Below are 13,559 nucleotides of genomic sequence, written 5' to 3'. Positions count from 1 at the left end.
TGCCTCCCGGGGCATTGATTTATGATGTTGAGAAGTCTTCTGTCTGATTGTAAGCATTTTAAATGCTTATAATTTAGGTCAGATTCGACTTGCCTAACGAGAATAACTGCAAAAAATGCCTTTCTTACTTAGAGTTTTTGTCTTGTTTCTAGTCCAAATATCTAAAAATTCTTAAATCAAGAAGCATTTTCTAAACAAGTAAAAAATTATGGTCTTGTTTTCAGAAAAAAAGTCAAAATTAAGTGAGTTTTTGCTTTAAACAAGCAAAATAATCTGTCAATGGTGTAGGCAAAAACATGATTATTTACCCCATTGGCAGATTATTTTTCTTGTTTTAAAGGTCCCATTTTTCGTGGTTTTTTTGAAGCTTTGATTGTGTTTATAGTGTGCAATATAACATGCGTTCATGTTTCGCATGTAAAAAAACCCCAGTATTTTTCACATAATTTACTTATCTGTATACCGCTGTTTCCACTGTCATAAAAACGGGCTGATGACTTCCTTGTTCTATAAAGTCCCTCCTTCAGAAATACGTAACGAGTTCTGATTGTGCCAGCGGTTCCTGTGTTGTGATTCGACAGCAGCTTAGCGAACCTTGCCCGGAAAGGTCACGCCTCTTACCATAACGTGGAGATGCATGCGCTCAGTGTTATTGTAAACATGTCTTTAATTTTACCCTATCAATTTGAGCCGGAATCAGACCCGGTGATTGGACTGCGGGATGAAAATAACAGCGTTTCGACGACATGGCGACAAACACACTCTACAAACGCAACTCTTGTGTATTCCTGTGGGCGGAGGTTAGTCAAAAAACTGTTTTAGTGACGTCATTAAAGAAGGAAGTAGAGGGATGTAGTCCAAACTGGCCGTTCGATGTAGGCGACTTCTGTTAAATAAAATATCTCGCTTGGCATTGAACTTTGAGCTTTAAAATTTTACAGATTTTATTTATACTCTAACAACAACATTACACACTAACTAAAGTTTGAAACATGGGATCACGAAGAACGGGACCTTTAAACAAAAACTGACTTCAAGTCAATTTTTACTTGTCTAGAAAATGTTTCTTGATTTAAGAATTTTTAGATATTTGGACTGGAAACAACACAACAAATCTAAGTAAGAAAAGCATTTCAAGCACCGTAAAACAACAGGTACATCTCAAACCATCATATTTATCCATGCTGAATAGCTGAACCGAAACATATTTTACTTCATAACTTGTTAAATATGGATTTATTTATTTTTTACACAAATGCAGCGATTCGCTTCAGAAGGCCTTTATTAACCCCCCAGAGCCGTGTGGATGTTTATGATCGATGTATGTGGATGGAGACACTTTCTTCAGCTCATACTTTGTTGATCCTGCTCACTGCCGTTATAAAGCTCGGATGCGTCAGGATATTTATTAATATTTCTCAGATTGTGTTCATCAGAAAGAAGAAAGTCATATACACCTAGGATGGCTTGAGGGTAACAAAAATTTTGAGTAATTTTCATTTAAAAGTGAACTAATCCTTTAATGGCTATGACCTAACAAAAGACTGAGCCTTTGATATCCCCCATCCAAACATCCTACTTGCCAATCAATTTAAATGGGTCTTTAAATTCAAAAGTGTTTTCACATCATTTAATTTTGCTTCATTAGGGGTGCTAGAGACTCAAGTAACTGAGTTTCTGACAACATTTGGCCAGTTAGATTGTATATTCTTTTCTCTGCCAGTGAAAACGGCTCCAAAAGATTTGTCACCAAGCAGCACACAGACTAGAAGACAGTAAAACACGATAGTTACAAAAGTGAAACCTCCATTGTGTTTGGGTTAAATATCAGCAATGCAGGGGTGCCAAATTTGAAAGCCAAGGAACTAACTGCTCTAATTTGCAATTACACATACAGAACGTCACAAAACATTAGGTAAACAAAGCACAAAGGCTCGTCTTCATCCAGACATCATAATTCAGCCAGATGCCAAGACTGGCCACTGTCCATCATTAAACCAGGTTTGTGAGCAGCTGGAAGGGACAGAAGCTCTCAATATGAGTACACCGCACTGCTCTGGAGGTTAACAAGCACTGGCCCTCTATAATAACACACCAGCCTGCAGCCACCCAAATCATCCACCCCACAATCCAAAGCATCTGACTTACTCAGACCTGATAAGACTGCAATATATGTCACATACCATTCTCACCTGTGTCTTTAGAGACAGGATTTTCCACTTTCTTCAAAGCCCTGGAGGTCAAAAAGATTCACAAACTCTTCTGTTATTTATTTAGGTGTGTGGAAGAAAAGCACAGAAACTTTTTTCTTTAGCTGAACCTAACTAATATGTACTAAAAATCGTAATGGTAAATTCAAAAGCTTATTTTAATGGGATACAGTAGTTCAACCAAAAATGCAAATTCTGTTATTATTTAGTCACCCTCATGTTGTATGACTTTCTTCTGTGGAACATGAAGATACGAGTAAGCAAGTATGCAACATGTCTGACACTTTTGTTCGGACCAAGAAAAAAAAAAAGCTTTGCAATAAATCGCGCTGCCAATGGTGATTAAATCTGCGATCACTTATCTCATTTCACATCAAACCATGCAATTATTATTGTTATACTTTGTTCTCAAATTGTTAATGTTAACAACATCAGCATTGCGTGACTGTGTATTTAGTGTGTATTAGCATTACCTGTAGATTTCAATTTGTGTACAGTCTAATCTCCAACGTTAATTTGTCATACAATACAATCCGCCATCAAAATGATACATTTAAAGGTGCCATCGAATTGAAAATTGAATTTACCTCGGCATAGTTGAATAACAAGAGTTCAGTACATGGAAATGACATACAGTGAGTCTCAAACTCCATTGTTTCCTCCTCCTTATATAAATCTCATTTGTTTAAAAGACCTCCGAAGAACAGGCGAATCTCAACATAACACCGACTGTTACGTAACAGTCGGGGTGTACGCCCCCAATATTTGCATATGCCAGCTCATGTTCAAGGCATTACACAAGGGCAGCCAGTATTAACGTCTGGATGTGCACAGCTGAATCAACAGACTAGGTAAGCAAGCAAGGACAAAAGCGAAAAATGGCAGATGGAGCAATAATAACTGACATGATCCATGATAACATAATATTGTTAGTGATATTTGTAAATTGTCTTTCTAAATGTTTCGTTAGCATGTTGCTAATGTACTGTTAAATGTGGTTAAAGTTACCATAGTTTCTTACTGTATTCACGGAGACAAGACTGTCGTTATTTTCATTTTTAAACACTTGCAGTCTGTATAATTCATAAAAACAACTTCATTCTTTATAAATCTCTCCAACAGTGTAGCATTAGCCGTTAGCCACGGAGCACCATCAAACTCATTCAGAACCAAATGTAAACATCCAAATAAATACCATACTTACGCGATTAGACATGCTGCATGACGAACACTTTGTAAAGATCCATTTTGAGGGTTATTTAAGCTGTGTGAACTTTGTTTATGCAATGATAGAGTCGAGAGCTCGGGAGGGGGCGGAGAGAGCGTGATTTAAAGGGGCCGCAGCATGAATCGGCGCATTTCTAATTATGCCTCAAAATAGGCAGTTAAAAAAATTAATTTAAAAAAAATCTATGCTGTATTTTGAGCTGCAACTTCACAGACACATTCAGGGGACACCTTAGACTTATATTACATCTTGTAAAAAAACGTTCGATGGCACAGCTGCTGTGAAAAAAGCCTATAAATGATCTGTCATCTGTAGCATGCCACATAGCCTACTAGTTGGGACTCGTTCTTTATGTAAACAGACGTGGCGTAATGATGCAAAGACGAATGGCAGCATGCTTGAATTTCCCGTGGAAACCTACCAGTACCACTCGAATTAGAAAACATTATTACAGGCTTACCGCTGTGAATTGGGCTAAGGTAAGGAGATAGTTGTGAACACTGGCTGGTTATGTACTTGCTCAAAATTGATTTTGGATGCTTTTTAACCAAAAAAAAGTTTCAGAATGCAGCTTTAACATTTGTAAATTGGGCCCCATATACAGCAATTTATACATTATATAAACACAATCTAAAATGCTGTGCACTGAATGTTTTATTGCAATCAACTTACAATAGCAAAGTGCCTTTTCGTAATAGCAATTGCTACAATTGAATAAAATAAGTATAGATATAAAAAAACACAACAAAAATTAAACAGAGTACAACAAAAACACAGAAGCATAAAAAAACATGGCAACATTTTTTAAATATTCAGTGCACTATTTTGGTTATTTAAAAAAAAAGAACATAAAAATCACCACTTGTAAAAGCAGCACTGGCTGAACTGAACACACATCAACACAATATTTTTTGTCATTTGTTTTGTTTTTCTGCAGCTATACTGCCAGTACACAGCCATGACATGCAGCCCTCCAAATGCATTTACAACATTGTGAGAACATTATGATTCAGCTGGGCATGTTGAACTACAAAAACACTATTTAGAGTTCTGAATAATTCTGTACAGATTGAATGACAGCAGAACCGCAATATCACACTCAATGCCACATTACACATCTCCTGCTTGAGGAAGGCTGACCTATTGATCAAATAATCGAATTTTACATTACATTTGAGGGCCGCTGTGTTAGAATGGGTAACATTCATTCAACCCAACAAGGTGTGTTGAATCAGCGAGGCCTTCCACAAGGTGGAGATGACGAGGATGCCATTGATCTGACATGATGTCACGACACAACTTTCAGACATTAATAAAATGTCCCCCTTACTCTTCATGCACTGTACAGTTCAACAAAATTTTGTAGATAAAGAGAGCGAAATCACTGTATCATCTTTATGAAGATTCCCAGATTTCTCATGTCTCATAATCCTCTAGACACGATAATTAGCCATGTTATACTGTAGTTGCCTAAATGTTCACTGCTATTTCTGCCACATTCTGTCTATGCAGATTTATGAAGTTCACATATTCTATCTAGGAGTTTTATGATTCAATAAATAAGATGACCACAAGCTTCAAGTGGATCTAAATTTAATTTACAGAAAAGCCGTGTTGTTGACTATTGAGATCACATGAGTGCGGCAGTGACCCAGATGACACTCTGAGCGAAAGTCGCACTGTTAGCAGGTCACCAATGTTGTCTACAAGTGAGACACGTCCAGTTTGGTGTCAGACCGCATGTTGCTGTTATTAGACAACACGTTTTGTTTGGTAGTCCGTGTTTAAATTTGAACAGGAAAGCAAATTTAACATAAAATTCATTCACGCTACAGCTAAGCTCTAAATGTTTTCAGTATGGAGGTTGAATCCTTCGTGTATGAAACAGGACTAGTGTGGATCGCGGAGCAAATGCAATGATCAAGCACTGTTATAGCATCTTCAGTGTTAAATATGGCAGTGTTTTTGAAATGTCCATGGAGACCGACAATAATTTAGATGCTAAATTCACCCTCAGAGATATAATCACACTATTAGGTCTTCACAGGTTACAGGTTATGAGACGGCGCATTACGTTTTCACAATCTTTTCAGCGGTAACACAAAGATCGGGAACCATATTTTAAATACAAAACCATAAAGAGAAGAACAACAACAACTGATGTGATGTAGAATATAGATAAAACAAAATTTATAATCCCTTCATAACTCATATAGCCTATGCAGAAGCCTGCCAATTTCTTAGCTTTCCTCTTAGATCATTACAGGGCACGTGGGATGATAAAAAGGTCTTGGCACTGAGAATGTCCCTTGAGTATGTAGTGTCCTGTCAGCTGTCTCCCTCAAGACATTGTTTTTACAAACTTCAAAAAATTCAGAAAAGCCCTTCATGCCCCCTTTGTTTCCATTCAACCTTGCATTATGAAAATATGAGGACACTGAGGCGAACGCTCACTAAATGTGGGGTCAGTTGTGTATATATATACACAAACATACAAAGACACAAATACAAAAGGGTTTTTTGGAGATAAATGGATTTTCTTAACATTGGGAAGGTCAAGAATACCTAGAAATGAAATGTGAAATTTGAGGGCATGTAGAAACATCTGAGCTCCAGTGATGAGGAAACGTGTCAGCGTCAAGACTGTCTTTTCCAACTGGATGACATTAGATGACTCACATTACTCATGTCTAATCCTATTCGGTGTCTTTGAATTAGAATTTGTGGCTTTTGAAGTCGAACTGGTCTTTGGCAGTGAGGATGAGCTGGGGTTCATGTGTATCCTCGAGTCTGTGGGCAATGAGGGCTCTCTATCCATTTAAACAGAGGCAGTTCTGTGGCACGTGCACACAAACAAAATCAATATACATCCATTGTCAGCTTTCCGAGGTTTTTTCGAGGAAAGAATGTCCTTTTTTTCCTTCATCAATACACCATTGTCACTAGAAACGTTCATGGTCCAGCAATGACCTTCCAGTCTTCTGAAGCAAAAATCAGCAAAGACAAAATAACAAATAATATGCAATGGTTTCCACCAGACTTCATAGACGGGAATAATAAAAAAAAAAACGAAACTGTTTCTTATCCCGGAGAGGGAAGGAGTTTGGTGTCAGTCAGGTAAAATACATCAAGGCTCACGGATACTGCCACCTCAAAGGAAAGGTTCTCACAAAAGAGCATGAATGAGAAGTAAAATCATGAAATCAAAAAAAAAAAAAAAGATCTGGAAAAAGAAAGAAAAGCAAATGTCTAGGCATCACCACCAGCAGTCGACGTAGTCATGGCAACTTCAACTGAGGAAGGTCTTAGTCAGTCATATGGACGGATTGATAGACCAGGCTAGAAGCCCAGATTACTTTCTGGTGGCCTCATCATGGACGAGGAGGAGAAGAAAAAGAGAGAGAGTCAGAGAGAGAGTGTAGATGAGCGAGTCTCTGAGCGAGACAGGGTCGTGTTTGTGTCACTGTTACTCCACAGAGCCGGGGTGAAGGCTGAGGGCCGGGGGGTCCAGACAGGTTGGGGAATAGCTGAGGTGGGGCTCTTTGATCCACAGGAGTGGTGCTCCGTTCTTTCCCTCCTGGTTTTTGCTGGAGCTGCGGCTCTTGTATCGCACCAGCAGGACCGCGATGAGGAGGATGCCAAAGATAGGGAAGGGGTAGAAGAATACGAAGTAGAAGAGGGAGTCGTTGGAACAAACCACTGACTGTAGTGTAGAGACTAGAGAAGGGGGAGAAGTGTGACAGAGAGTTAGAATAATTTAACACGATAATATATAATATGTATTAGAACAAAAAGAGTGTACTGTGAACACTGTGTCCAAACCAACGTGATAAAATGACAAGCGATAAATATTGTCTTCAGTGTTAATGCAGCACAAGCTAACTATCTGGGCTTGTAGCCTGGACTGTTACTATACATTGCATACTGCCTATTATTTATTTACAAACTAAGGTGAAACAATAAGCATTGTGCTATGAAATGGTTTAAGCAGTAGTATACTATAGTGTTATCCCAGAGTGTCAGAGGTATCAAGGGGCATATTGTGGGATTACTGTGCAGTTTGCAGCCTATCTATCTATCTGTTGCAAATTGTTGCATCGTGAGGCCCTTTTTACACCTCGAATTGAAGGGAAAGTTCACCCAAAAATAAATTTATCCCATGATTTACTCACTAGGTGTATAAGACTATTTTCTTTCAGACTAACACAATCAGAGATATATTTAAAAATATCCTTACTCTTACAAGCTTTATAATGGTAGTGAAGGGGGGACCAGATTTTGAAGCCCAAAAAATTCCATCCATCCATTATAGAAATAATCCATACAGCTCCAGGGGGGTTAATATAGGCCTTTTGAAGTGAAGCAATGGGTTTTTGTAAGAAAAATAATCATATTTAAAACTTTATAGACTAAAATAAGTAGCTTCCGGCGGACGGCCGTTCGCATACTGTGCAAGTCGACTTGCGCCAAATGAGCAACCCCCTGACACGATGTATGATGCAGGATGTAGTAGTAGCTTAAAGGGATAGTTCACCCAAAAATGAAAATTTGATGTTTATCTGCTTACCCCCAGGGCATCCAAGATGTAGGTGACTTTGTTTCTTCAGTAGAACACAAATGATGATTTTTAACTGCAACCGTTGCCGTCTATCAGTCAAATAATGGGAGTGAATGGGAACTTCTACTATAAGTGTAAATAAAACTTTCTTATACAAAAAAAAAAAACCCTGCGGCTCGTGACGACACATTGATGTCCTAAGTCACGAAACGATCGGTTTGTGCGAGAAACCGAACAGTATTTATATCATTTTTTACCTCTAATACACCACTATGTCAAACTGCGTTCAGCACTCGCTTAGTGAGGTCTGATCGTGCTCTGACAGCGGCAGTAATGTCTAGCTCTCATTGAAGTATATGCGCGAGACATCATTGCCGTTGTCAGAGCGCGATCAGACCTGACTAAGCGAATGCTGAACGCAGTTGGACATAGTGGTGTATTAGAAGTAAAAAATTATATACTGTTCGGTTTCTCGCACAAACCGATCGTTTCGTGTCTTAGGACATCAATGTGTCGTCACGAGCCGCGGGGTTTAATAATCTAATCAAGTTTTATTTACTCTTATAGTAGAAGTTGCCATTCACTCTCATTATTTGACTGACAGACCACAACGGTTGGAGTTAAAAATCATCATTTGTGTTCTACTGAAGAAACAAAGTCACCTACATCTTGGATGCCCTGGGGGTAAGCAGATAAACATCAAATTTTCATTTTTGGGTGAACTATCCCTTTAAGCTTAGATGCCTTTCACGGTTCAAACAAATAGGGCTGTGCAACAACTTCTCTTATATCAAAATCCTCTGACATTTCTCTTTAAAAATGACCGTTTTAGACTTCTAATTCATGACCCCCCTCACAACCATTATAAAGCATGGAGGAGCAAGGATATTTTTAAATATATCTCCGATTGTGTTCGTCGGAAAGAAGATAGTCATATACTCCTAGGATGGCTTGAGGGTGAGTAAATCATAGGGTAATTTAAATTTTTGGGAAAACTAACCCTTTAAGATGCGTTTTGGTCGATCAGATCACAAGTAGATGAGGGAGACACGTTCCCGTTTACACTTTTTGTTTTAATTCATCTCTTTTATCCATTTTCGACCACTTCTCTTCAAGGGGAAGGTCTATGGATTTTTTTTTTTTTGATTTTTTGGACAAAATGGACAAAATAAAGTCATGCAATTTACATGTGAACTTAAATGGAGACACATCCCTTAAAAGGAAACACATAAGAACACTGTGCTTGGTCAGTTTTTTGTCTTCAAACCAAACCTGGGGCTTTAGCCAACGAAGTTTAAATCCCATCTGGCTAGCACACATGAGCGTTTCCACTACGAAAGCAATCCGATCAAAAGCTTTTCTGACTACCTCCAGAAATGGTCGAAAGTGGACAAGATCCCGTTTACACCTGTATTTAGCATCGTCCAATTGTGATCTGATTGACCAAAACACATCCAGGTGTAAACAGGGCTTGGTGGACACAGTGTAAAAGCAAAAGAAAATATACAACAACCAGAAGTACACTGTGTTGATGTGGTTAGTGCTTATAAAGTGCAAAACCTCACCCTGCTCCATAACATTAATAATGGTGACTCCAGAGTTGTTGGTGGCCAGGCGGTACCATGCATTGCGCGGGTTCAGTAGCCACTCCTCCACGTGGCAGTAGTAATTGCCGGCATCTCTGGGCCGAGCTTTCTGGATGGTCAGACTGTACAGGTCAGAGGTGGTGCGTTCAAACTGCAGGCGAGAGTTTGGACCCGGTTCCTCTGTAGGACTGCAGTTCCCATTACCGAACACTGCATCATGGCCGATGGAAAAGACGCACTCTTGCTCATCCTCCTCTTCTTGTCCCAAACGGTACACGTACCAGGATACAGAGAAGCGGGAATCTTTTGAGGACTGAGACAGAATGCTGCAGCCCAGCCGGATTGATCCATCTTCAGGTACAGTGATATTGGATTCTGCCTCCTCCACCTGTAACTTCACCACTGCAATAAAAATCATTAAATGCATGAAAACATTTCTAATCTTCCTCAGAGACTGGGGTAGCATCTGTTGCAAACTCCTTGTTACATTTATTTAGAGCAGAATATCCTGGTTTAATTGAAAAGACTTTCTTCAGGAAAATGATTTCTGAAGATTCATGTGATATCATTTTGCCATCACAGGAATAAATTACTGTATATTTTAAAATACATTAAAATAATAAGTTATTCAATTTTAATAGTAAGTTATTACTGTATTTTTTATCTAATAAAGGGAGCCCCGATGAGCATAAGAGACTCCTTTCAAACTCCTTTAGAAAAAAAAAGAAAAAAAAAGTCTTACAGACCTAAAACTTGGTATGGTATAAATTGCATCTTAATGAACTAATTTTATGACTTTTTTTTATAGTGCTTCTTTATCCTTTTAAAGGCCCATTCACACCAAGAATCATATCTATAAAGATAACTATATTAGTATCCACACCGTTTATTTTAATGTGCGCTGCAGTTTTGATGTCTGCCGCTTTAAATGTTTGAGCTTTTAAAGTAGGATGGAAAAGTATGAACGTACCTAAATAAATCTTTTTTTGTGTCATAAGTCTTTTTTTGTGTTCAAAAAGTAAAAGAAAGTCATATAGGTTTGAAACGACATAATGACAGAACCAACCCTACAAAATTTCTGAAAGTGCATATTCTAACACAACCTAAAATGAACTCTATTATTTAGCAGGGCGTCACGAATCCAGAGATGTGGAACAAGCTGTTCAATATGTCACTCTCAACTGAAGGTGAGAATCATCACATTTTGCACGAGAAGTCGTAAGATCCTTCAGCAGGGTCTGAGCTGAGATCAGGCTAAAAATAAGACCGCATTTTCCAGCAGAATTTAAGGGGCTCCTCTTATCTTGTGCTCATGTAAAAGCACTGCAATTTGACTTTGAAGATGGCAGATTAGGAGGTGGTGAACCTTTCATCAACTATCTATTTGTAAATACGTTTATATGGATGCTATTTCAGGCAATCATGCAGCAGGGAAGTGATTTGACACTCACACTCACATCTCCAGGGAAATAAGACTGAAATTTTCAAGCGCATACTGTATTTAGATATATTATAGATATATACTGTGTATATATATGAGAGGAGAAAATAGAAAAAGATATAAAACATGAAATTCATGAAAGACAGCTCGACTAAAGCAGTGCTGAGAAGATTATATACGCTATGATAAAGGGAAATGCATTAATTTTGCAAAATAAAGGGCTTACAATAACAATTTATTATATTTTGAATATATCGGACCAGTAAAAACCAACAAAAAGTGTGCCAAAACTCGCTTTCCTTGACCTTGATGTGTTTCAGAGGAGCAGATGTCTTGGCCACCTGTGTTCCTAAAGCTATTTGCTTAACTGACCCGAGGACAAACTACACAACAAAACGTGTCTGTGTAACAGCGGCAAGTCGAAGACCCATGTGTTGGTCAGTAATACTGAGGAGTGTGTCAGGTTGAGATGAGATCTGTCTTCCCTGCTTCTCAAAGCTTTGATACAGTGCTGTCAAAGAGTCCAGGTGGCATCAACCTCACCGACATAGTCGTGCTAGACCTGCATCCAGAAGCCAGGTCACGATCTCACTGGAAAAAGCGGACATTATCGGCAAAGAGGGAGGGCGAATAGATGAATAGCAGAGGCAGTTTGTATCGGGGTCTTCATGAGCAGATGTGCGGGGTGAATAGTGGAGCAGCAGCTGTGTGCCATTCAGATGGCCGTAATGAGTAAAGCCTCTGGGCTCCGGCAGTCGCGATTGTGTCTGTTATGAGGCTCTGACTCCTCCTCGTCTGCTGCACTGTGACTGCTAAGGTCTGTGGCCCATGTGGAGGGGCTCCCTGAGGGGCTTATACCCTGTATGTTTGCGTTTGAGGAGCCCCTGTCTCTCTTTATGTCTTCTTCTAATAAATGCACACATGCTGATGAATGATTCAGTTCGGGCAGGCATGAGCTCAGGATGGCTGCGCTCCATGGTGGTCTCTGGGGGAGAATGTTTTCATGCTGCTCTTTCCGATCCTCTCATGCCAGATGGCCCGATAAGCCCATGGGACTGCAACACACACCTACAACTAAATCTGAAAGGCTCCAGAGTCTGCTGTAGGAATAAAGGCCAGCTCTGCTAGTTGGGTGCCACTGTAAATACTGTCCAGCACTTTCCATGAACAGGAAACAAAAGGACTAAATTCTTCAGAAAAATCTTTAGAAAATGTTGATCGTCAGTCTCAAGAGGGCCTGAGTTGTTTGCTTTTGTTCATTTTAAGCAGTTTTTAACCATGATTTGCAGGGCTCGCAAAATCGCTAGCCCGACGTCCCGGGGCTAATGTGTTTTCCAGTCAGGCTACCAAAAAGTATCATCGCCCTGTCCGATGGGCTATCTTAAATAGTGAAATAAAATTCCTTTCTTGATTTTCGTTGTTCACTCTTGACTTGTTATTTGAAGGAAAAATAGGATCGCGTTACTTTTTGATCATGCTGATTTGTCCACAGTGATGTTTATTTGCTGCATGTTACTTCTGTGTGCGTATGTGTGTGTGTGAGTGTGTGATGCGAGGTTCGCAGTTACATCCACCAATCGGGACAAGTAATAAAAAAATAACATTCCAATTAGTTGAAGGTGAATGAGAAATAAATTTTAGTTTGATAAAGACACAGAACTCTCATTTCTTGTTAAAACGCAACGAACGTGCATTACTTTTTACTTTCGTTTTCAGGTGCTCTAAGCGATATCACACGTTTTTAGGCCAAAACATTTTTTGTCACATAGAGCAAACATCTCCTCACTATCCGCTAGCTGCCTGTCCCCTGAACACACTGTAAAAAAACCATAGACAGTAAAAGAAATGGACACAGCGACCCCATTGGAACTCAATTGAGACAAGTGAAGCCCATTTTTAGCGATTTTTAGCACTTCCGTTTCTGACGCGCAGATTCATCGTTAATCTTGCAGAGACGGCGAGCTTGAGCGAGGAGTTCTTTGGCATGAGTGAGCAGGAGTAATTATTCTGATTAATTATTTTGTATAGTATTTTAAAATGTAACGCCAGTACGCCATATTAAGTTAATGCATACTGTTGCCTGCGAGCTTCTCCTCCTGTCTGTACGGTAATTTCTCTACTGTGCGACAGAGAGTCGAGTGGTTATGACGCAATCGTTAGCCTATTTTTACAAAAACTGTTTCTACGGGGCCATAATGTAACATAGAAGGTAATGGAGCCCTTTATACATTGTCGTGTATCTTTAGAAATAAATAATGGACAAATTGAGTCTTTAAACGCCTCAGATGTAAAGTTATTTGCTGTCAAAGTGACGCCAAAATGAATGGGAGTCAATGGGATGGCTAACGCAAGTGAAGTTCTGCTACAAGATGGCGGCACGCGGCCGACTTCAACTTCCGGTCGACTTCCTTGGGCACTGAAAAAAACGCGGTCTCTGTAGTCGCCACAAGCTCCAAAAATGGCAATAAAAACAAACTGGTGCAGCCTGGACCACAAAACATAATACACATGCTCCAGCCAATAACCGACAAGAATG

The 13,559-nt window shown here is 39.3% G+C and overlaps 1 protein-coding gene across 2 annotated transcripts in view; it reads right to left on the bottom strand.

Annotated features, from left to right (window-relative positions):
• Nucleotides 1–4,074: 4,074 nt before the first annotated feature.
• Nucleotides 4,075–13,559, bottom strand: part of igsf3 (immunoglobulin superfamily, member 3) — a 187,696-nt gene continuing 178,211 nt past the window's right edge. For both annotated transcript variants that reach the window (XM_048193202.1, XM_048193203.1), the window contains exons 8-9: nucleotides 9,562–9,984; nucleotides 4,075–7,155 (exon numbers count right to left, since the gene is read on the bottom strand). In XM_048193202.1, coding sequence (XP_048049159.1) covers nucleotides 6,905–7,155; nucleotides 9,562–9,984 — 674 coding nt within the window. In that variant the 3' untranslated portion in view covers nucleotides 4,075–6,904. The remainder of the gene's footprint in view (nucleotides 7,156–9,561; nucleotides 9,985–13,559) is intronic.

Source organism: Megalobrama amblycephala, linkage group LG6 (assembly GCF_018812025.1).
Source record: "Megalobrama amblycephala isolate DHTTF-2021 linkage group LG6, ASM1881202v1, whole genome shotgun sequence".
In the NCBI taxonomy this organism is placed as follows: domain Eukaryota; kingdom Metazoa; phylum Chordata; class Actinopteri; order Cypriniformes; family Xenocyprididae; genus Megalobrama; species Megalobrama amblycephala.
Note: the sequence above shows the minus strand (reverse complement) of the source record. Positions and strands in the feature narration are given on the sequence as shown.